The 24389-nt window shown below is 43.1% G+C and overlaps 2 protein-coding genes across 4 annotated transcripts in view; one reads left to right on the top strand and one right to left on the bottom strand.

Annotated features, from left to right (window-relative positions):
- The first annotated feature begins 370 nt into the window (after positions 1 to 370).
- Positions 371 to 6760, top strand: LOC124206141. Its single transcript, XM_046603814.1, has 12 exons — positions 371 to 611; positions 950 to 1043; positions 1114 to 1317; positions 1409 to 1635; positions 1751 to 1954; positions 2027 to 2137; positions 2197 to 2499; positions 2563 to 2866; positions 2946 to 3156; positions 3227 to 4664; positions 4791 to 5084; positions 5159 to 6760. The coding sequence occupies exons 1-12, from the start codon at positions 423 to 425 to the stop codon at positions 6677 to 6679; spliced, it is 5100 nt and encodes a 1699-aa protein (XP_046459770.1). The 5' UTR covers positions 371 to 422; the 3' UTR covers positions 6680 to 6760.
- An 871-nt stretch (positions 6761 to 7631) lies between these two features.
- The window catches only part of LOC124206142 (thrombospondin type-1 domain-containing protein 7A-like), a 29998-nt gene continuing 13240 nt past the window's right edge, over positions 7632 to 24389 (bottom strand). The window contains exons 2-22 of one of the 3 annotated variants that reach the window (XM_046603815.1): positions 21372 to 21533; positions 20606 to 20765; positions 19618 to 19747; positions 18620 to 18789; positions 17220 to 17468; positions 15700 to 15911; positions 15174 to 15424; positions 13079 to 13799; positions 12201 to 12410; positions 11787 to 11988; positions 11383 to 11518; positions 10622 to 10791; positions 10326 to 10470; positions 9985 to 10226; positions 9729 to 9859; positions 9512 to 9657; positions 9083 to 9230; positions 8612 to 8716; positions 8442 to 8487; positions 8324 to 8368; positions 7632 to 8258 (exon numbers count right to left, since the gene is read on the bottom strand). In XM_046603815.1, the coding sequence (XP_046459771.1) occupies positions 8150 to 8258; positions 8324 to 8368; positions 8442 to 8487; positions 8612 to 8716; positions 9083 to 9230; positions 9512 to 9657; positions 9729 to 9859; positions 9985 to 10226; positions 10326 to 10470; positions 10622 to 10791; positions 11383 to 11518; positions 11787 to 11988; positions 12201 to 12410; positions 13079 to 13799; positions 15174 to 15424; positions 15700 to 15911; positions 17220 to 17468; positions 18620 to 18789; positions 19618 to 19747; positions 20606 to 20765; positions 21372 to 21468 (3825 nt within the window). In that variant the 5' untranslated portion in view covers positions 21469 to 21533 and the 3' untranslated portion in view covers positions 7632 to 8149. The remainder of the gene's footprint in view (positions 8259 to 8323; positions 8369 to 8441; positions 8488 to 8611; positions 8717 to 9082; positions 9231 to 9511; positions 9658 to 9728; positions 9860 to 9984; positions 10227 to 10325; positions 10471 to 10621; positions 10792 to 11382; positions 11519 to 11786; positions 11989 to 12200; positions 12411 to 13078; positions 13800 to 15173; positions 15425 to 15699; positions 15912 to 17219; positions 17469 to 18619; positions 18790 to 19617; positions 19748 to 20605; positions 20766 to 21371; positions 21534 to 24389) is intronic. The other 2 variants (XM_046603816.1, XM_046603817.1) reach the window with 2 other exon arrangements.

Genomic DNA, 24389 nt, shown 5'->3' with positions numbered 1-24389 from the left:
ACATTTCACTTCCCATGTATTTTAGGTTTAGTTTTGACCTATATGATTCTTTCGAGAAAGAAAAATGAAAGTCTATAATTATTTGTATGTTGCTGAACAATGGACATTCATCCAGTCTCATCCAGTGTGCCATGTTTAAAGCAGAGATGGTAGAGATACTATATGGAGCCGTTTCAAAATCAATAGAAAGTAAAATACAGTACAACAAAATAAGCGGAGAAATTTAACTTAAAATTTGTCGGGGTCGCAATGGACGTAATCATGGTCACGCGTGCACACAATCATCATTCATTGTAGCTCCGCCTTGACTTCCTTCCTTGAAAAAAGCCACTTCCCGACATTAACAGAAAATAAGAGTAGAATTCGTTAAAAAAATTCAACCACAGTTGTGCTCCACTACTGCAACTGAACTGTCTAACAATATGTGTCGTTCTGTGTCATCGATAGGCGCGATTTTTTATTTTTTATTTTCGTTGGCGGCAGCAGATTGGATTTGCCCAGTCGGGAATAAATATTGTTTTCAGTGGATAAACGAACCCCCTAGGACTTGGAATGAAACCCGAGCTAGATGTGCCCAAATAGGAGGAGATCTTCCTGGGGCAGACCATTTGGTATGGAATTCGAATATAACCGAATAAGTATATATAAGTCAATAGTGCTAACTAGCCAAATGCAAAAACAGTGAAATCCTCATTTGGCGGGAAATATTTAAAAAAAAATCGATTTATTACATATTATCATATTACATTTGTCTGTCTGAGTTAAAGACACGCAATTAGTAATAAGATTCTTTTAAAATCGGCAACCAAAACTTTTTTTTTATATCGTGCATAATCGATGTTTATATAAATCAAGGAAACAAAATCTCGTTTTTTTTTTTGTTTAATAGCCATGTAACCATCGCTAGATCACATTTTGCATGAATAAATTATTTCCAAATTCATTTTAGCATGTATTGAGCCACGCATGGGTTAATGAATATCCTTTCTGGACAAGTCTGTGTTTCAGCAATGGACGTCTGCAATGGTTAGGAACCATTTCATGTACTGTAGCGTTTGCGTTAATTATTTTTAAGATAAGAAATTGATTAGCGAATTTTGTTCTCCAAATTAGACGAGGAACGAAATCTTGCATTTATTGATACATTTTTGCCTGGCTTGACGACACTTCACGATGTCGACGGCAAAATGTACTGTTTCTACACTAACGGCAACATGGTTGATCCACTGACAACTTTCGGCCTCTCTCTGAAAGACAGTCAACATTTAATAGGATCTATGTGTGTTTCAGACTACCGATTCACTCACTCCTTCATCGGTAATAATAAACATTGTATACATTTTCTACTAAATCTAAATGTGGTTACTTGGGTTTGCAAGTTAATTTTTTATGTTGAAAACTTTTCTAGGATCAACGCTGGGAGGACATGTATTATCAGCCTCGATGATAGCTGAGGGCACCGATATAGACTGGGGCCCTATAAGGCAAAATCAAGACGGTTTCGTAAATATTTTCCCACTCCAAGCTACTTCTCTGAAATTAAAATGCGTCGTCCAAACAACAAACGACGCTCATAAATCATCAGTCCGCGTAAGGTGGATTCGAAATAATGGTTACTTAGGCAATTTTTCTCAGGTTCGTTCTTGAATAATAGTTACGCATCAGGGTAGCGTTCTGTATTTGTCAAACAAAACATTACTATTTTAGTAAATAACCCAACTCTTTTTTTTGTGATTTTTTTTTTCTTCAGGAGGTTAGTTTTGCTTCTGCGGAGGATCTAATTCCTTGGATTGGATTTATTCATTGTGAAGCGTCTTATCTGAATCACCAACCAGTCTACAGTCAAGGAATTCACTTGGTGGTGTGGAACACGGTGACAGCACGTCTCATTTCCACCTGTATTTCATGCAAAGTGCAGAGCATAATAGAGACAGCAAAAATTATTTTAGCACAGGTAAAAATTCATAATTTAATCACATAGATTCTTAAAAAATTAAAAAATTACAATGAACGTATATTGCTATAGTTTGTAGAGATGGAAATCACTCCAGGTAAAGGAACAGCAATGGAATTCTACATTGAGCCTCCCGTCATACACCACACTACGATCTCGTTCATGATTCATATAAAGAATAAGGTAGAAAAAAATATCTATATTTATTAGACACTGCTTTAATTTTTTATGACACATTTTAGAAAATCGATAAGTTTGATTTCAGAATGGTTGAAAAACTTGGCAACGAATTCCAACTATCGCGCTGGGCAAAGAGTCGTTCTCTATTTCTTCCCAGCGATTCCGATTTAGTTCTTGAGATTATTAGTCCATGCAACATGGTCTTGCCACAGGATCGTCAGAACACGACATGGATTGGTTATTTAGGTCAAACGGTACCATCCGGGAATTTTATTGATGGCCCCATCTGCGTTAACAATCATGGGGCCATTGTAACAAGAACAGCCAGATGCGGTTTGTCTGATTTACGTCCAACACCTCACGAAGTAAATATTCAAATGCAATGAACACGAAGAATAAATAACAAACAAAGTTGTATATGCTGGAAGGAATGTTTCTCTATGAAAATTAGACGAGAAGACCCACAATGTTTCAACGGCTTCTATCCAGCTGATGGGAAATGTTACCGAATGACAGAAGCTTCTGATTTTGCCACAGCTGTCGCTAAATGTTGGGTCGGATGGCCAGTGCAACCCGAAATATTGCTGCCAAACAGTATATCCAATTGGGTGCAGACTTCACGCGAATGGATCTATCAGACTCACTATTCACCAGCTTCCCTAGTTTGGCTTCCCCTACGACGCGTTAATAGGGCGGCTCCTCTTCAAACCCCAGTCTGGAGTTGGAACACAAGTACAATTTTGAACACATTCATTTCCCTTCTGTTTGAAAGTTTTTATAACATTTTCAATTCGGACATTCTGACATACAGTGAGCAACCGGTGGATTCACATGGCCAACGATTGGAACACCACAGTTGAAAGCTCTGACGTCAGCCGTTTATGTGCGGCATACGATTTAGTAAGGAATAAATTGATCAGCACTTCATGCCAAAATCATCTTCCGATGATCTGTAGTCGACCATTATTATCACAACCCCTCAGTTCCGCTCAATCGGGTGACGTGGGAGAATACTTTTGCGAGTATGACTATCAATAACCTAAAGGAAAGGACAGTATGATAAAAATATTTAAACCATTTCGTTATTTATAGCCCCGGTTGGCTGACTCATTGGCTTGTGCTGGACACGGGAATTTGCTACAAACGCTTCACGCTAAAGGAAGCCATCGATGCGGATGAAGCTCAGCAATTCTGCGTAAAACGCGGAGGACATCTTGCCAACGCCCCAACTCACAGCACACGACTAGCTCTGGAGCAAGTCTACTCTTATTTTAATAACAGAAGCGTCGTTGACTCTTGGATCGGACTGAGGAATCAAGATGGCCAGCCAGGAACTTTTAGCTGGGTGAACGAAACGGCTGGTGACCATAGCAAGACGTACAACTGGCACCCTTATAACGAATTTAGTGAAGGCTACGCGTCAGCATTTCGTAATGGCATGTGGTGGAATTGGCCACGTCACACAAAACTGTGGGGTCTGGTCTGCCAAAAGAACGCGTCCGATTGGAAAGACGGCATTCGATTGCTGCTTGAACCGTCTAATGACCCAATTAGGGAAGGCGAATACGCTCTCGTTTTCACGTACGAACCCAAACCCATTCTTCAAGATGAAAACGATGATTACATCACACCCGCAGCGTTCGAGACAAAGAAGATATTGAATCATTCTTATTTGACTAAATCCTTTTGGCTATCCGATTTTGACGTTGTCTGTCATTTCACTAACTACGTTCGACGCTTCAGTTTCCCCAGAGGATTTCGTCGACAGTATCGAGCTCTGGTCCCCGTGTCAACGGCCATGGGGTCGGGACCTTTCACTTGCGAAGCATGGTTCAACAAACCGGCCTTTCGATTCCAATCGAATACGATCATTCACCGACCCGCTCACTGGCACAACTTCGTCATTGTTGTGTCGAAACAAAATCCTCTCTATCCAGGCTACCGCCAGTCACCAGAAATAAACTGGAATGGCGAATCAGCTGTTAACGACCTTTTGCAACGAATGAATTTGAACCGATTCCGCTATTTCAAGGATTTCATGACCAATTTTTCGGTTGTCACAATAAGTGTCGAGCCCAACCAGAATAATGCGACTGGTACTGCAAATATTATCAATTATTTAGTGTCATTTTTCCTTTCGCCGGATGTCCAGCGTTTCGATCTGTTTGCAAACATAAGACAATGCCAAGCAGGGTGGGATTCGAACGCATTTAAAACCAGCACGCTAGACTACGAGAGCATCCTTCATTTACTCCTCCAGTTTTGCTTACCTTTGGTCTATCGAAATGGCGAAGATTACCAGTTTATTGAAGTACGAAGCACTGTAGCCTGTCCATCAATTCATCCGCCCGAGACATTTGGCCATCACCTTCATGATGAAACTTCCATGGCGATCAACCGGTTCGCTTGGCCGATGACAAATATTAACCGGATGACTAGATCTACCAACCCCTGTTTTATAAAAGGGCATATTGTTCGTCGTACCTGCACGGGAAGCTTTGAGCAAGGTGCCATTTGGGGGCCACCAAAGGTAAACTTAATTCATACTTAATTAATTCGTGTTTCCCATAACTTTGAACAACTAACGTTGTTTTATTGATTTGCTTTCTTAATTATCGCGGTCCATTCAATCTTTTAAAAAAACGTGTCTCTTAAGATTGCGGAGTCGAACAAGATATTGGATGAAGCAACCACTATTTGCCAAGTGGCAGATTACACGGAAAATAAGATGTATCAACTAGAACGACTGTCAATGGCTGCCACGGTCGACGGTCTTTCTCTTTCATCAGAAGCCATTTTGACAGAGTTGCTAAAAGAATGGGATGAGCAAACTTTCTTGTCTATGGCTAGCCTCGAATTAACTATTTCCAGCCTTCGTCAAATATTGAACAGATCTCGAAATCAAACTGCCCAGCTAAATCGCCTTCTCTTAACCACAGTTATCGAACGGGTAATATTTTGTCGTCTATTTTTTGAGCGCGCAAAATAATTTCAGAGATTCTAAAAATCATTTTCTGAATTTAGATGTTACGCCCAGGTAAATGTCCGCTGACTGAATTGCAATTCTTACCAGACGTTCTAGAAGATTTGATTCAGCTGTTCTCCGATCTACCTGCATTGGACAACAGGGGATCGCGAGTTCGGGTCAATATTGGCGACCAGGTCTCTGTCGTGGCGGATGGAATTGATACTACGCTCGGAAACCAACACTTTGCATCCGAGATAGTGATCGATTTCAATCGCCTCTCAGTCACCATCCAGAAAGATGCCGAGAATAGCGTTTTATCCACCGTCGTGGCTCTACTTCCGTCTGAGCTTTTGGCTATCGATCCGGTGACAAAGAACAGCATCATCGATCTGTACAAGGTAGATGCCAGCGATCGGACTCAGAGGAGCATACTCGGGAAATTCATCGCCAGCCAAACAATCGTACACGTCAACTTGAAATCCGTCGTCAAGACGTCAGCGACTCCATTTATGCTGGCCTTCAAAATTGAGGGGCCGTCATCGGCGGAGAGTACCTTTTTGTGTGCGCGCTGGGACTCGCGTTTGAATGACGTCCACGGCGGTTGGCTAACGGGCGATTGCTGGTATCTCGGACGCACGGATGAAGCCGGAACTCACCTCTGTCAGTGCCATTCTTCCGGCATCTACGGCTTGTTCCACTCCGAAGAGGACAGAACACTGCGCTTGGCTTTGATTCGACGACTGCCGATTGTCATCAATGTGATCCTGTTCCTCTTTATGACTTCCTGCCTGATTATTCGCTCGGCATTCGTCTGTCGAAAAGCGGTCCGTGAAATGGATTTGGTGGAGCTGGGCGCACGTCTCCAGCTGGTGATCGCTTGGTTAACGATGCTATTTTGCCATCTTGGCCAATACTTTGCACCGGGCCAAAAAGTTGGTTGCATTATCTTGACAACATTGTTTCAGTTCTTCCTGACGGCCGCTTTCTTCTGGAATATCATTCTCCTGGTCGTCCGGCGCTGGCAAATTCACCAACGCTGGATCAGCAATCAACACGCCTGTCTAGCAAAACTCTCTTTTGCCGTGTGGGCGCTCAGTTCCCTCAGCGTTGTGACGATTCCGATTTACAAGTGGAAATACGTTCACGCCAAACTGGCGATAATATCAGAATGCTGGATAGAAGATCCGATCGATTTTGGATTGACGGTTGCCATAGTTTGTCTGGCTAGCCTCGTCAGTCTCATTTTAAATGTGAAGAATCTTGGCGATCAAAGGGAATTCGGAGTCGCCTCAGATTGGAACGCCAGTGACGTTCTGGGAGCCGTGAATACGCCACTGATGTGCCTGACCGGATTGCTCGCCATCTCGGACAACAGCTGGCTACATTCAACTCCGGTTGCTATCACTTTCAGCTTCACCTCATCATTGCTCGGTCTTATTTGGCTGTGCACTTTCTGCACGCTGGTAGCCAACCCTACGGTCAAACATGAATTTCAACATTCCAATCGCAAACTTGGTCAGGATTTGCAACTGAAAACCATTTATGGCTCCACTATCGAATATCTTACCGATCGTTGATGTCCTAATCGGTCCTAATGCGACATAATGTGTATATGTGTACTAACCCATAAATATAACTCGATATGCAAACTAAGAAAATATGCCATGATACAGTTTATTTGCCTTACGTAATTAATGAACTACACACATCACGTCAGTGAACAAAATAGGAAAGTCGTGGAATCGTGTCATCTATAAATATCCACAAGGTTCATTATAATTACCTCAAGCACATCAGGGGGGTGTGTTAAAGTGGGATGGGAGAGATGTAAAAAAAGCTGAGAAGTGAAAGCTGTAACACCAATAACATACAATTAGGGGATGAAGATCAAAGAATCAAAGGTCGGTAACTCAGCATCAACAACCATCCGAGTTCCATCACGCAACCGCAAAGAAATGTGACACGTGGAGAGTATTGTAACGAGCGAAAGCGTGAGCTTGAGTAACTATGCTGAACTTTGAGTTATACTCTGTGCGCATCTAAGAAAATATTCTATTCTATCGATATGTTGTAAATTTTTTTGTTTGGTTCGAAATGGAATTAGCAAAACACCCTAAATATTCTAACCTAATCTATTGGAATTTTTCTGCTATAGATTTTCAACTAACCTAACTTCAGAATTCAGATGCACTTAAAAATACGCGTTTGCTGTATCCAACACGCAAAAATAGATGCAGTTATAGATTATATTGTTATCACTCGGTAAACAGTGAAAAAAAAAATACATTATTTTATCCCCGCAGCTGCAACGGAAATCTTTAGGTTAAGGAATGATCAAAAAATAAAAACTAATTAATCGCCGATAACTTTGCTTCAAAAAATAGAATTGTAAGTTGAAGCGCAAGGTGCTGGTTTTTGGTAGTCTCCAAAATAAAATTAAGGCTGAAAATTTCGGGTGAAAGCTTTATTTTTAAACAGCTTTCAAGTTCGTTTCAATATACGGGACTTGTATAATATTCAGTCAGGGAATGAGAGAAAGAAAGTGAGTGTATTACATCCAAATGAGGGAGGGGGATGTTGACACGAGAATGGACACGAGCCTTAGATGAATGTGAGCAGATGAGATAGAGGACGTTAGACATCCAACAAACAATGAGAGGGAAAAAAAAGAGAAGACTCGTTTTTTTGAATAATTATTTATGATTTTTCAGACAAGAAATGAATTTTGGTTGTTATAAGATTTCGTTTTAATTTTTGGGTCGAGGGGTTTCTTCTCTTTTCCTTTTTCTTTTCTTTATAGTAGATAAATATTTACAACATAAATCGGTTAAAAAACATGAGTAAGCGAAAATAACATGCAAATGTCATTTCGTTCTTGTTTGCTTCCTTCAAGTATAACTGACCTGTTCAACAACCGGTCGACTGGCAAACCATTCTATATCGTCAATATCCCAGTTCACCCCAAAATAAAATGATGATAACAAGTCAAATAATAAAAACAGATGGTCGGTACAGATGAAAAATAAATAAATAAATGTTTAGCTTGTTTAATGAGATCCAGCATTGCTAACACGATGGACTCTGGTGCGAAATTCACTTGGCGGTCCCGCCATGGACACGTTGCGCTTACAGCCGCTTGATTCCTCTCGCGAAGAACTACATGGAATCAAATTAATGATTAATGAATAAGAAAAACAAAATGCGGAAGTATCGATACCTACCAGATAAGAAAAATGGTTACTCCAACGAAAACGAGGAACAAAGACCTTCAAAAACCAAATTATTATTTGTTTTGATTATACCTTAGTGAACGTATTAAAAGAAAACTGCGTTTCTTACCCAATGGCGACCATGGCCACCATCCAAATGTTGAATTCACCATCGTCTATGTGCGCGGATTAAAGCATCGCAAATAAAGCAAAGACAAAATAGTCAATAAACATGATGAACCGTATTGGTCCACAAGTCTATGTAGGCCAAGTGCTAAGTCGTCGTCATTCTTGACTTACTTGGATAGTAGAGGACGCTGATGTCATCATCAATAGACGAGGGGAAGATGCTGCTCACGCTGTCCTTGGTGGCCGTGTCTTCGACTGACACTTTAACCAGTTTCTCTGAATCCGCCATGATATGTTCCAGCAAAAAAGAAGACAAACGCAAAGGATTATGTTGTGAGAGACACCTTGGTGTGGGCAGCAGGCAGCCACAAAGCTGGGCGCCAAAACATGGCGTCAAGGAGAGAATGTCACGAAACGGAAGCAAAATGGACGGGGGTGTGAACATGTGAATGGCTTGCTTAAATGCTTGCGCAAGCGTCTGAGAACGATGGACGCGCGCGCAGCTTCTCCGCTGCTGTTTTTCACAGTTTTAATAAACAACCGAAAAAAGAAATGACGCCAGAGCGGGAAATGGAGAAAAACACACACAAAAAAAAACAAACAAAGAAATAGCAAAAAAATAAAAAAAATGGAACAACTCACCGAAAGTGCAGAGAACTTTACATTCGGACATGTGAGAGGGAGGCGGTCGACGACCGAGTCGGCAGAATTCGGGATCAACTCGTTTTCCCGTCTCTTCCAGAATGCATTCAGACAACTGACGGCGGACTCCTGTTCCACATTGTGCCCCCTAAAAGTTTTCAGAAGATAACATGGACGTTATTATTTTAGTTTTTTTAAATAACAATTTAACATGTAGTAAAACATTTGAATATTTTATATTAAAGTTAACCCGTTCCAGCTTCTCGGTCTCTTGAATCAAATTTTTTACTAAAACTTGATTAACCTTAAACAAACAAATATTCTACAAGAAGTTTGCGTACAAACAAGAGATGAATATTAAACTTTAGGTTCTAGACTGACGGAGTGACGGTAGTAAAATAATCAAGTAAAATCCCAAAAATGACCAACCTGTAGGAAGCAATCAGACCAGTTTGATGGCCGCCATTCGTAGCAAGGCTGGTACGGGCACGGGAGCTGTTGGCGTATGGTGGTCGGGCAGCTGCGACCAAACTGATTGTTGATCATTTGAATCTCGCGGTGGCGTGAACGCAAACCTGCATTTGAAGCCAATAAAAAATTTAATGCAATTACAAGTTTAATAGTATTTAATGTAGAAATTATTTACCTGAATGGTGACCACACGGAGCGCATTCGGAATCATCCCATGCCGACCACGAAGAGACTTGGCAATCGATTGGGCACTCGACGTGGCACCACATCTCAGTCAAGCCCGGTCTGGTGTGGGAATCGCAATTGCTACAGACGGAGAATATGATGGAATTTTTGAAAATGTTTTAATACGATCGTGTTTGTTTACGCCTTGTCGCGCTGCACTTTGGGATTTATTTTTAACAATATAGTGCTGGTCTTTGAAATCTTACTTAGGCTCAGTGATGTATCCGTCAGATCTGACGCATGAGGCGATTCGAGTGCGGACGCCTTCGCCACAATTAGATCCGCCCAGCGGTTGACAAGAACTCCATTCTGACACCTGCCAATCGTAACCAAAGCAACCGCCGCTAGCCGGATTGGAACAGGATTCCATCTCCTCCAATGGCGGGCATGTGTGATTGTAAATGGGATTCCTGATGATGGAGCGCTCACGTCTTCTCTCCCCACGACACTGCAGTGGATTATATACGAGTTTGATATGATGATAAGTTGGCTAGCAACAAACTTCTTGGATAAATACGAAAATAAGAAATCAAAGAAATCACAGTACGTGTTGGCATGGTGACCAAGACGACCAGGAGCTGATGACGCAGTGGCCAGGACAAGCGATCTGGCAAGATTGTTCGGCCGCAGGCTTGTTGGCCACGTCGCAAATCGCATCTCCCACCACCATGTCTTCCAAGACATTGACGCACCTGTTCCATTTCCATGCCGAGAAGAGAAGATTGATCAGTTATTCGAGTATATCCAACGTACTATACGTTTATCAATTGCTCGCTTGTAATTTGACTGCAGGTCGTCGTGTATCTAGTGATTTATTATGTGTGCAACTATTGTGTAGGTTACCTGACGTATCGCGTTTGGAGGCCGCTGCCGCATCGCTCGTCCGACGCCAAGTGACAAGGGGTCCAGTCGGAAGTTCGCCACCGATAAGCGTCGCACGAATGAAGGTTGCACGCTTGAGTCTCTTCCATCGATCCGCAAGGTCTGCCGCCGTTGGCGGCTTCGGTTTCAATCTGCAATTGACATTCGTATATTGTTGGGGTTAACGTTAGTGGATGTATAATGTTCTAATGTAGGGTCATTGGTCATGCATATCATTTAGGAGTAGTAAAAAGCAGTAGGGAAAGCATACTATTTGCTAATTATCCTTCAACATTTCCTTTGCCCAATTCAAAGTTGCGTAATCAGAACATTCACAATGGCAACTGAAATTCGCGGATGTCAGCTGTCACTCGTAGTTCAAATTCCCAACGGCTCTTATTAATTTCTTCTCAAATTGCATAGTTGATGGGCGTCCAGCACGAGAAAACGGGTTCCAAAGTCAAAGTATAACCCCGAGTATAACATTAATGAGCATGAACCAAGGAGGAAACGAGGAAACTGACAAACTTCCGTGCTGTTGTTTTATCGATTGCGTTGGCACTGGATAACCCCCCGTGCTACTATCAGTTAGATCGGAGAAGCGTGTAATTGCGACTACCCACTACCGTCCATTCTTACCATCTCGTAGAAAAACCCACTACAGTGCAGTCATGAGAAACATAAAACTAAAACGGAAAAAAAAATAAAAGAGAAAAGAATAGATAAAGATATCCTGGACGGACCTTCCTGTGACGCTGTTGGACGCCCGGGCCGCAAGTCGAATTGCAATTCGTCCATGAACCCCAAGCAGATAATTGGCAGTCGACTGGGCAAGGAACGTCGCAGCTTCTCGTTTCGAAATCTTCTTCATTACACCAGCTGATTTTCGAGCATTAATCAAATAGAACAATATTCAATCAGATTGCAGTTAAAACCCGCTAAATCAATAATAACAGGAATATAATCTTATTTTATTTCTCAACAGAATACAGTTAGACTTCAACGTTAAACAGAATCTCCAACTTGCAGTTTTAGTTGAATCCAACTTTGCCATGCAACAAGTTTTGACGGAAACTTGTGAATAAGTTATGCATGCGAGCGAAAGTCTATGTAAATAATTTTGAGAAAAACAGAGGAGACAACTCACTGGAGCGGTGCTAATTGGCCGTTGGCTGTGACGATGCACTTCCGTCGGCGGTACTGTTTACCGCGTCCGCAACTACGCGCGTGATCCTCTTCTATCAGGCAGGTAGACCAATCCTCCAGCTCTAGAGTGACTCTCTCACAGGGACAATCTTCCGTCAATTTTTTGTCGTCATCACCGTCGTCGCACTCGCCACCGTTACTCCCTAAATTGCCCCGTTCAAATATTTGATTATTAATAGCCCATCAATATCCAAAATACCGAGACACAATGGACGTTTTGTCCGTACGCCCACTCTCTTTACTCTTTAGGTTGGTCGACGTTCCTTGTCGTACATATCCACACGCGGTGTAATTGTTTAACCGCAAACACGGAGTGATAGGGAGGGGGTTTGATGGATAAATGGGACCAACGTACCAGAGGTGCTGCGAGTTCCGATGCAATTACGAGGACAAAGTGATCTCGTTTCTATAAGATCCTGATGTCGGCACGCTTTCAAATCGCCATCTCGTCGACAAGGAACGGAGCATTCGCGATACGTCTCCAACTGGCGATATTCATCCATTAACTTGGCTAGACAGACGGACGGGTCTATGGTGACATTGTTACCGTCGTGACAGTGGACACCTTACGACGCAGCAACAGAAAGAAAAAAAAAAAAAACGAACAAAGTGATTCGTTAGACATTTTTTTTCAGTGTTACGGTAAAAATGGGCGTATTCAACAAAAGAAAAGCGGGAGGGTGACCTTCTATTTTGTACCAAATTCAACAAAGAGTTATGGAATCTACAAAAAAAAATGGTTGCCTTCTGCCTTTATAATTATTTCCCCACAGATATGTTTTCTACGGACTAATTTTTTTATAAAACTACAAGGTCCTCTATAGTCATTACTTTTCCCGCTATAATCAAATAAATGTTAACTGCCAAAAAAGAAAGAAATGTGAATGAGAAATGATGAACGGGAGTCGGGGAATTGGACCAACAATTCCTTGGGGGCAGTTAGTATATACGTTTGAATGATGATGGAGTCTTTTAATTAAGCGCTCGACGGGTTATATCAAATGTGCAATAAGGAAAGCGCGCCAGCCGACAAAGGGGTTCAAAAGCTGCTGTAGCTGGCGCGCTACCAGAATCCGTGAAATATTAGCGTTGTTGATCGAAAGGATTTCAGAGAAACGTCCGGCATTTCGTGTGTTTGTCGACGAGACGACACGTTCCGTATCAAACCCGGACGTCAACCAAACACTATAATGAGATTGCCAAGAAGAGCTTAACAACGTGAACGTGAAATACTTCGAATGGATATTCCAGTCCCGCATTTGGCATTGGCTGCCAGGTAGCAAGGCGACCACGAAGAGACTTGCCAGCCGATGCGCTCCTGCTGGACCAGCCAATCGTAGCAGGAGCGTTTCTCAACCAGCGGCGGCCAAGTGAACGACGACGATAAGCTGGGCGAGGCCGCATTGGCCGGCTGCTGCAGAACCACCCGGATTCGCGATTGAATGGCGTCATCTTGAGATTGATCGGAGCATTCGGACCACTCGGACCAGTCCGACAAGCGATACTCTTCCGGGCACGGCACATTGCAAACGTGGACGCTCTCAGGGCGACTCAGAAGAGCGCAATGGGCGTCGTCGACGTGCTGTCCGTCGTCTCTGGTGCAGCGGACTTCGCGTGTGTGCGTTCCAGCTCCGCATGACGACGATGTGGCGTCAATCATTTGGCACGGACCCCACGGCAGGGGCCACCAACCGAAAACGGGCCAGCGGAGTTGTTCCATTTGCTGCTCGACCGAGCAGACTTGCTCCTCCATCAGCTGATTCGGACAAGGTTGGCTGTCCGGCTGCGGGAGCCCGACCACGTAGCGAGTTCTCCGTCTGCGTCCCTGATGAATGCACGGCGTCCACTCGGACCAGGGCGACAGAATACAGTCGGACGAGCACTGGACCGTGCAGGCGACTTGCTCCAATGGCGCCAGTGTATTGTTTGAACACTCGTCGTCATCCACCGTCACCTAAAATATGGCAAAAAGAGCTGCTGGTTACAACATCCGCGTGTCAACAATTAGACCAGTCGCTCCTGATTGCGTCTGGGGGGGGGGGGTCAACTTGTACAGGAAATTCGCAACTTTCGCAGTTTTCTCTCAACGCGGCCGTGCCTTTTGTATTGTATTATGTCATTATATTGTGTCGAAATAGCGGATCGGAATGAAGTAGTAGTCTTAGGACCCTATATATGGCAAGGAGTAAGTCGTTTTTTTCCTTGTGGATGTCTTTGAATGTTCCGGATTGTTTCAGATCGTCTGCTGCTGCTGCTGTACACAGGCACTCTTCATTCTCCTTTCTTTTTATTGGACTATTGCGCAGCATTACTATCTCGCTCTTGCCCCATTTCGACCAGGGTTTCCCAATGGAGATATATGAACCCCAGTTCGCTAGCTAGCTAGTACATATTCTGGTGATGGCTCGTTTTTCATTCTCTCCAGAGTTCTCTCTATCTCGTGTATTATATTGCTCGGTCCCCGGACGGGTTGTCAAGAGAATTTGAGTGTTTTTTTTTTGTTTGTTTTTTCTCTCTCTCTCTCTCTTATTTCGTTTCTTTCCATTTTCTTTATCAATTTTGTATTACGCTACTTCTTTTGTTCCTTTTTCTTCTTCTTCTTCTTTTATAACCAGTAATTGGGACAAGAAAAAAAATAACAACAACACCCTAAAAAAAAGGAGAAGGAAAACGAAACTGGTGACAACAATACTTCTCTGGAGAATTGTTGGATGCCATCTGTCTAAACATATATATATATATACAACAAACAGCAGAGAGAGAGAGAGAGAGAGAGAGAGCAGCTTAATAGTATAAAACGCATGGCAGTCCGGCCCAGTTTTCGGTTGAGTTCAGCTCGTCTAGCTTATATATCCTATACATCCGTCGACAGTATCAGCAGTTTCAGAAGCGAGTAGTATATATATATCTAACACAAAAGAATAGATGGAAGGAAAAACGGACGGCACGAGTCCCTTTTCATCCTAGGAGATGCATCAGACGTAATGCGATTGGATGCGTTTTCTTTTCTTTCGCTTTTTTTCCTTCTTCTTCTTATTCTTCTTCTTTTCTATTTTCGTTGTAAAGAAACTCGCCCACATACGGAGCTGCGATGGTGGAGACTAGCAGTTAGAGAAAGGACATGACGAAGGAATACAGCGACATTAGCATCAATGAAATCATTAAAGAGAAAGCGGCCAACATCTTCCGAGACGACTTTTCTTCCGCTTTTTTTTCCCGACTCGAAATGGACAGACGATGACGATGTAATATGCGAAAAGTTGTGCGGAGTGGCACCAACTTCTTTTGGACGGGAGGAAAAATGAAAAGTAGGCTAGCTAACTCTCACCCCGTCGTATCGACGACATCGAAAGACGAGCTCGTGGTAGCCGAGTCCGCAGGTGGCGTTGTCGGCCAGATGGCAGGTGTCCAGAAGCGGCTGAACCTCCCAGCGGGAACAAGCATCGCCCCAGTCGGTGTGACAGCGTCGAAGCTGGCTCAGCGCCGGGCATTCAGTTCCGTCGGCGCTGGCGTTGGACAGGATGCGTCGGTGACGAAACTGGTATCCGCTCGCTACTTTGTCATCCGTCTTGCCAGCTTCTTGACATTCAGTTCCGACGCAGCACATAATAATAACAGAGTTGGAAACAAATAACGGACAAATATGTGAACAACATCGCTAATACTCATATAAACATGTCGACAGACTCGAATCAAAGCATCAAAGAGAACAACTAGATAAGCGTAAATATAAGAAATGCGACTATTAACACTCCAGTCGTCTATACTGTGTATAGTCTATTCCATTTTTTCTCATCAACTTATTTTCTATTGTTCAGTTTGCGTTTTATTTCAAGTATAAATGATATAAATACCTAAACGATAGTAGAGTGTGTCTGTGTTTTGGTTTGTTCCTTCGTCTTCTTTGTCCGCTGTTCCAGTCGCTCCTTCGTTCGCCAAGTGGCTGACTGATGGCGATGGCGAAAGACCAGGTGGGTTGATGTTTCCGACACAAGCGGCCGCCATGCACGACGACCAGGGCGACCATTCGCTCACTTGGCAATCAGAATCGCATGGGATCTCGCAGCTAAACGGAAAAGTGGCACACATAACACAGAAAAACAGGAATGTAGTAATTCATTCATCAGCGAAGCAGTCATGATTGTCAAAATGCTCTAACATCGTTAAGTTTGCTAAAAGTACACAATCATTTATCAGTGTTGCTCCTTCCTTATTATTTATTTTCGGCAGCTTTCACGATATCGTTGGATTATTTTTAACTTGTTTACGTAACACACACAGGTCCGTGTTATAGATAGGTTAGTCAATGGTTACGACGAATTTCGGAGAAAACGAAGATGATCGTAGAAACATGTCACTACAGATTTATTGGGGCGTCCAAAGTCTATATTCTAGCCTGCCTTAATGTTGACCTAAGTTTGCTCCATATAGCTACTGGTTGTATATATGACTATGTGTATTCTTTACTGTTTACACGGACGTACTGAACACTGGGTGAAGTGGAGTACGGTGGGTATCAAATTTAAAGAGAAACGATGAGAAAAATAGTATAAGTCTATATATAGGGAAGGATTTCTGTTTGTTTTTTCGTGTTTTCGGAGGGAGAAAGCAGAAAACAAGAAGGATTTAGATGAGAAAGAAAAAAGTAAAAAAAAAAAGGAAAGAAACTGAACTAGAAAGTATAGGGGGGTGCGGGAGGAAAACAACAAAAAAAGTAGATTCGGTATACATATCCGGGCACTTTTCCAGCTATAGCCAACAAAAAGGAGAACATGCAGAAGCAAAGAATAAAGGAGAAAGGGGGAAAAAAACCAAACCAAAAACAAAAGAAAAATAGGAAAAGGAAAGAAACGGGAGAATAGAGCAAAGGGATTATTGGATTGTCTGACGATGAGCGCACACAAAACAGTGAGAACGAAATAAGAGGGAGAAGAGACGTACGGAGCAGGCAGAGATAGTCTTTCATTGATCCTCAAAGCACTTGCATCCGCACCGGATCATACAACTTGCTTTTCCGCTTACAAAAATAGACTAGACGACTCTCCTGTTCGGTATCGAAATACGCCGTTTCGTCGTTTCGTTTCAAACATGTATTACAGCAAGATATATATTTTCCGCAATGCAATATATGTTTGAAAAAGAGGATGAAAAGAGTCCGTCATGTAGTACGTACTATATTTGCAAAAGAAATCCAACAAACATACGTTGAAAGTGCGCTTGAAATTTGTCAAACTCTGAGCTGGAAACTTTCTCAAAAGTTTTGCAATGCTCTTGTGTTTGCTTCTCTCCAACAAGCACTTGGCACCAACACAGGCTTCACACACAGGCAGTATATACTAGTATATTCGATATATATCGAATTATCGATACTCACTGTTGAACGGTGGGTAGGAGAGTGAGTGCCCGGCAGAGTCGAGAGTTGACGGGCCGAGAGTCGCTCAAACGGAGACAAGTCAGACCACGCATCTGGATGCCACCGCCGCAGATTTGAGATGACGACGAAGATGTCAGCGGAGGGTTAGCTGAGGTTAAGGCTGCATTTGGGCCTGTGTCCACACGGATGGCGGGCGAGATGGGAGAATTGGCTCGACACGCACTCCAAGGTGACGGCTGCCACTTGTACCTGAATATTTTAAAGTTGCCCAAACTCAATATCCAACTGCTGAGCTACTTTTTTTCATTTCTACTTGCGTCATATACCGACATGCTACTTTTCTTTCGTATAAATCAAGAAAAACTTGTGGTTACTAAATTAAAGCAATATTGTACAGTATCTTGATGTTGACATTAGTTCATACGGTGGCATTATTTATCTTTGTAACATTTGTGATTTCAGCTGAGTTGTGCGCGATTTATTTGATTTATTTTTTCCTGTTTCGATCCCACCCTTCTGATTACTTTTGCCTGTACTCGAAAAAAACGATCGATTTTGTATCGCTTTCGATTGACAATAAACTCTTACAGTCACAATAAATTGAGGAATATTGATTGCAAATAAATTTCGATAAAAAAAATCAGTTTCTTTTATTGGTGCGCTCACTCAGATCGTCACAGTGATCGGCAGATTGGAATCGTCAAATTTCACGATCTGGACGACCCCGAATTTCAGATAATATATTTTAAAAAGGCCAGACAGAAATCTGATTGATTGATTGTCTGATCCAATAAAAATGCAACGTTTGAACTTATAACTATTGAATTACGCCCAGCATTTTCTCGAATAGGATTTAAAAATTAAAATGTAATCTGCTTTCTAAAGGCATGTTGACGGATAGGGTACCGTCGTGCTGACCTTGTCTCTATTTATTTCTTTCTCTCATTTTCTCGTGGTTTCTTCTTTCATTTCCCATAGAAATAAGAAAACGATATCAAGAGACAGCACTATCCGATATATACCATCCTTCAAAATGCTCTAAAACATATTAAATTTTTAATCTGTTCCAGAAACTTCAAAGCGTGACTGTATGTGCAATCGCAAAATAAAAACAAATCTTTTGTCTTTTGCATTGGCCCAGATCGATAGTGTTTTTATAGCAAAATTTAAAAGAAACAATAAAAACACGCAAGAGCTTAGAAGAACGAGAGATAGAAAAAAAAAAAGAAAAAAAGTTCTCTAGCTTCTTTTTACTGGTCGGGGGGAGTCAAAGTCTACAAGGAGAGGGCGGGAGGCAAAAGTTGAGATGAAGGAAAAGCAAAGAGGATTGAGTGTTGGATGAAGAGCGAAAGGGAGAAACGAAGCGTGGAATGAGAAAGAAAAAAGAGGACAGATAATACCTTTGATTGCAAAGAGGCAATTGTGAGGGTCGGTCGATAAAAAGCTTCTCCTCCCACGGAGGGCACTCGCTCTCCGACTGCCACCGACTCGAGTCCGCCGTGCGGATCCTTGTCGGGACGAGTGGTGCTTCAATGATTCGTCTCTGACGACTCCGAATTTCCGGTATTACCTGCAAAGGCCGCAATTGTGTCACTTTAATGCTGTATCAACTACCGGTATCAAGTTGATGGCAAATGTTGCCGACTTCAATTTTACATGAAAGTAATTTATTCTCTAAAAAAGCAGGTCCGTCTCTTTCAGCTGGATCTGCTTTGATGCGGAGACAACCTGTGTTGTCGACGATGATGTAACTAAGCCTAAATTGGCACATGACATCGTACTACGAAGTATCATATTACACGGGATTACTAGCTAGATGCTGGGGTGTGCCGAACGATGTTGGGCTTGAAACAGAAATCTTTGATCATCGCTACTCTCTCTGTCTCCCTCCAGCCTTGTGTAAATTTCGTCCTCCTTGATACAACCCATCACAATCTCGATGGCAGGAGAAACGACGAGGTACGACGTACACGTCTTTAATCAGGCAACCAAGCGACGAGGAGAGAGACGCCGCGTCTATCGCTGTGACGACAATTGATGAGCCTGTTTGGTATTAATGTCGTCATTGATCTCACATTCGAAATGCGTATGTGCTCCGAATTCTGTTGAATCATTTCTCCGCTTATAAGCTCTCCGGCTTATAATCTCATTTGGAAAGGAGATCCTCCTGCTCGCCGGAATATGCAATAAATAGGCCGACAACCGAAAACAATTCCCTGGCAGCACAATTTCAAAATAGAAAAAAAAAATGTGTCTCCCCATGAAATGTGCAGGGTTTTTTATTATTTTAGAGTCTGTTGAATTGCTCAGTAAAAGGTAAACGAATCATTTTTAAGCCACGTTTTCTTTCCTCTTATTTCCGACTCCAAGTAAAAAAGCGCAGCGCAGAGGCGGTTACCTGGTCGTCGTCTCCTCGGCAGCCCTGCTGCAGTGTTTCCCACGGAGACCAATCAGCCACTCGGCAAGGTTGCGCTACAATGCAGCGCCGGTGCTGCTGCGGCTGCGGCTGGCTCGTATCTCCGCACCAACTGGTTCGTATTACATAAATAAATCCAAAGAGAAAAAAAAAAGAAAAGAAAACCTCGTCACAAATGTCGAATGAGACTATTTTTTATCTGTCGCCCTGGGCGTAGTCGGGGTAATGAATTATATAGAACGAAGAATCATATAGTATGTTACGTAGAATCGCCTGAAAGAGCAACACTACTATTCCGTTGGAGTTGCCGGCGGAAGGAAATGCAGCGACCCATTTTTAGCGGACGTGTTTGCTTTCTTTTCTTCCACTGAAAAGAATAGAACAAACAGTCGCCATTGCCATGTCGTTTTTGTCAGTTGGAAAAATATGGATTCCGGAATTCTACTCTCTCATGGATGTCGTGCCGCTGGTTCCATTTATAAGGTGTCGTATATACCTGCACGGTGCTGCATGCCATGTATGTATATGCTCGAATGTTGGATCGATAGAGCTGTCAAAGGGCAATTTTGTCGGATTTTTTGTATTTCACGTTTTCTCTTGTATTAACTTTCGGATAAGTTGACAAGGGAGAGGCGAGAGACTCTTAGTGCGCCACTGGCACACGCTCGTTCCAGATTTCCACCAACACAACACAAAAAGGCACAGCACTCGTTACGACTTTTTACAGCAAGGAAACCATTTCTGGCGCAGCACTGCACTTGGTGGGCCATAAAATTTACTCAGCTAAAGGCTAAAACGCGCGCGGCGTGTCTGGGGAATATTTCATTTGATGGTGTCACCTGTGCAAAGGTTGTTAACTGTATTAAACGAGCAGAGACACCAAATAAAAGACTGGGTTGTTTTTTCTCTTATTGCAGGGGCCAGGGTTATGCATATTTAACAGGAAAACGAATGAAAAGTAGTCGCAAACCTGGGCGGAAGGACGGAAGCGTTGGCCGAAATGCAGGTCAGCGTTCGTCGTTGAAGACCAACGGTCGGCGTGATGATCCGACTGGCGCTGTCGTTCACCGCTTGGAAAACTTTCTCCGGCTCACAAGACTCCCACGACGTCGTGTGCCATTCGCCTAAGACTTTGAACAAAAGTACAGTCAAGTAGAGCGTCAGTGAATGTCAAACATCAAAGAGCAGCGGATAGGATATGTGCATAAACAAGCGAGTCGAGAATATAAACCACCAAATTGAATTGAAAACAAAAAGAGAACGGCACGCCATTTCACGCAACCCAACCGCCGAACAGCGCGGATTTTTATAAATACATGAACTGTCGACCGACTTTTGTCCGCTTTTGTCGGATCTCACCAAAGGTCTATTGACTCGACAGGTCACAACTTATACTGGCATGCATGCTGTGAGTACGACATTCTACAAGTTGGGAAATTCGACAGAGATGAGAGCCAACTGCTCGTTAGACGTCGAGTCAAACTACAGTCGAATCGGACAAAGAGCGTCGCATTCGAGTGACTGTTGGGCTTCTAAAGCTTCATCCAATTATATAAGGAGACTCCGGGGTTTTTTTTCTTCACTTCGTTACATAATAAGCTCGCAGTGACGCTTTTGTTTCTTTACTATTAATTATTTGTTTCCTTGAAATTTAAGCCACTCAAGCCGTTCGTTTTTTTTTTTTTTTATTTTTAGAAAATGGGATTAGTGAAGTCAGAATCTTATAGTTAGTATACCTTGAGTGTGAATTCCAACGTCCGGCCGACCCGTTACGATCCAGCATGTCAGCCCTAGAAGCAGCAACAGAGAGGTAACGAGATGATCCTGCGACATGATTGGCTGTGTGGGGCGACGACGGCTCACAGGTGCATGGCTTCCACAACTAGCCAAACTGAACTCTAAAGTATACATTTCAAATGAACAAAATAAGCATAAGAATCAATCAATAAAGAGCTATGTGTGAAATGCATTTAGAATAATTCTATTGATTTAAAAAAAAAATAAGCCAGCCATGTACGTAAGTGTAAGATTCCTTTCAAATGATTGAGATTACGATCGATATAATACGTATTGGCTTCGTTTTAGAGCCTCCAAATCTGCGGGTATAGACTGTGAGCGGGTTGATTGGTCTCTTGTTCAAAGAATCAAGAGTTGCTACGCTTCAATTACATCTTTTTAGCTCTTGTTTCTCCTACACACGTGCTGCGAAACTCTATAAATCAAAGCCATCCGTCTCAGACCAATCTTGCAACAACACCCAAGGAACGACCAATTTGTTTGGCTGCCGAGCAGTAAAAGAGAAAGCGAAAATAAAAGGCAAGAAAAGAAAAACCTTGATGGCTGATGTTGAGGGAAAAAAAGGCAACAAAATAATTGCTTGAGCCGGAAGGAAGTGAAAGAAAGAAGTCTATAAGCAGAAGCCATAGGGCGGGATCAATGTTGTGTTCTCGCTACCCCCCCCCCCCCCATCTCCCTGTTTCCACCGCACCCGCTCACCCGCTCGTTTCCTTTTTTTTTCGGTCGTTTTTCAACTTGTTGGCCGCAGAATAAATAAGAAGCGCGTGCTTGGCGTAATCAGCTTGAGCGCAGCCGGCCAGTTATTTCGGTTGCCTTTTCCAAACGCGTGACATGCCGCTCGAGGCGTTGTTTAATAATGCACGTTGGTACGCCCCAACAGATAGACGTGTTTAAGCTCCGTGTAATAACTTGAGGGACAGCAAGCGGCGCGGGCCGGGAGAGTGAACGGCGGCTGGGAGGGGAGTGGGGGGTTGGGGGTGCTGCTGCTGGCCAGGAATCCTGTTGAAGTCCAGGACCAGGCTAGCAGCAGCCGAGTTATGTTCATACTCATACTACATACATTTGTGCAGTCCAAGTGCGTCTTATATAGCGCCGGTGTGTATCCAGCATGTCTAATTGCGGAGGTGGGCGTGTGCAGCAGAGTTGCCGTAAAAAATCGTTTGCCGAACTCACTGGCGCACGGTACATTGGGTATATCCCGTATAGATTTTCAGTCTCTCTACTACTTGATACTCTATATGCAGCAATATCCATCCATCTATATTGCAGAGACATAAAACATGCAGCCATGTATAACCTATTGGATTATATACTACAGGAATCGACTAGTATATAGGAGCAACACAGCACAGCACACGCCGGCTGGACGTCGTAGATATAGCTACTGTATAGAGCACGAGAGACATTGGCACCCTCTCTTTCTCCCCGCCCGCGTTCATTGCGTTGCATCCTACCCCCTTTCCTCTTCTTTTTGATTTTAAACTGGAAATGGTGAGGACCGAAAAGGCTTGGCGCGCAATACAGGAGCAATACAGCACGTAAGGGATAAGGGGCTTACGGATCGCACCACTCGACTCAATGCAAATCCAGAGAAAATAGGAAAGCGAGAGAGCGCGCTGGGGGTTGGGGGGGATTTTCCGTCGGGTCCTCGACTTTCGGAGAAAAGCGAACGACGACGGCCTATAGCATCCATCTTCCACTACAGCAGTCTCTTATCTTTTTGGGGTTTTCCTCCCGCATATTCTCAGTGCAGCAGCAGCTTCACCGTCTAGCACTTTCGCTACTTTTCCAGACACTTTGTCAATGCTCTGTCTTTGTGTATTCAAATGCACGCAGCAGCAGCAGCAGTAGCAGCCACCACTTCGACGTATTTTTCGGTCCTACTCTATCGATCGTTTGGCCTACATATAGATCATACATTCTTCTGTTCTCGCTCGCAGTTCTTTTTGCCCTATTCTCTTATTGTTTGCAGGCCTTTTGGGTATGGGCAACCGATCAGAGCCGAGTCGTTTGCAAAGGTCACAGGTTAAGATTGGGAGAAAAGCTCTTATGGCTGAAAACAGATGAGAAAAGTGGATCCGACAAAGCCCATTGCTTTAACGCCATTACGTCATATCTATAAGCTGTACATGAAACGGGAAATGACGAGCACTGACGTTAGAGACGCAACACATCCAGCAAATGGGCGCGTATGTAATCCGTCCGTCAAACACCAAGCAAGGCTGGTCGAGGCGAGCCGCCGTGGGACTCGATGTTAAACAATGAACCGGGTTCGGCAGCATCAGGCATGGCCTTCGATGATTAATAGACTATTGCTCTTAAATAGAAAACGTAGCTATATATCTAGAGCCAGGCCATCGAAGCCTATATATAGTATAGTAGCCTAGTAAATCAAATTGTTAAATGGCCATCTATTGTGCCATTCTCTCTGTGTTGCTGTGATATCAGCAGTCACCCAGACCCCTTCCGCCTTCCGCTCCCATCCATTATTACCAGGCGAAGCTTCAGAATATTCCCCATATATTTTCCTTATATAAAAACTGTGTGCATCAAAAGTTATCGACGTTATGTAACACAATATAACAAAGTCTTAATAATTCCAAAAAAATAAAGTGCTGGGGCCACAATAGATGTCTTACACTATATCTCCCCTTCGTTTGTGTAGGGGGGAGAGATTGAGCCTATCGGAAACCTATCAGATGCTCCGGAGTGAGATAAACCTATTGATGCACTGATCTACGTATATGGCGCAATATCAATATCAGGAACGACAGAAGACTGTTGTCTGTGTAGACTGTCTCGTCCCTTGTATAGGACACCATTTCCTTGGTAATAATAATAAGGACGAGGGTGAAGTGTCTAGTATATGGAATGAGCGTGAGGCGAGATCAAGGAACAATAAATTGATCGTTCCCATCTTGGGGTCGCTCCTTACGTGCACCAACGTCCACGCAATC

The sequence above is a fragment of the Daphnia pulex genome, chromosome 10 (genome assembly GCF_021134715.1).
Source record: "Daphnia pulex isolate KAP4 chromosome 10, ASM2113471v1".
Taxonomy (NCBI): domain Eukaryota; kingdom Metazoa; phylum Arthropoda; class Branchiopoda; order Diplostraca; family Daphniidae; genus Daphnia; species Daphnia pulex.
The sequence above is the reverse complement of the archived record's forward strand: the minus strand, read 5'-3'. Positions and strand labels throughout refer to the sequence as shown.

Coding starts and splice junctions, on each gene's coding strand:
- LOC124206141 (XM_046603814.1), top strand. CDS start 423: ATGTGTCGTTCTGTGTCATCGATAGGCGCGATTTTTTATTTTTTATTT. Junction 1,636..1,750: donor ACTTAGGCAATTTTTCTCAG/GTTCGTTCTTGA, acceptor TTTTTTCTTCAG/GAGGTTAGTTTTGCTTCTGC. Junction 4,665..4,790: donor CCATTTGGGGGCCACCAAAG/GTAAACTTAATT, acceptor GTGTCTCTTAAG/ATTGCGGAGTCGAACAAGAT.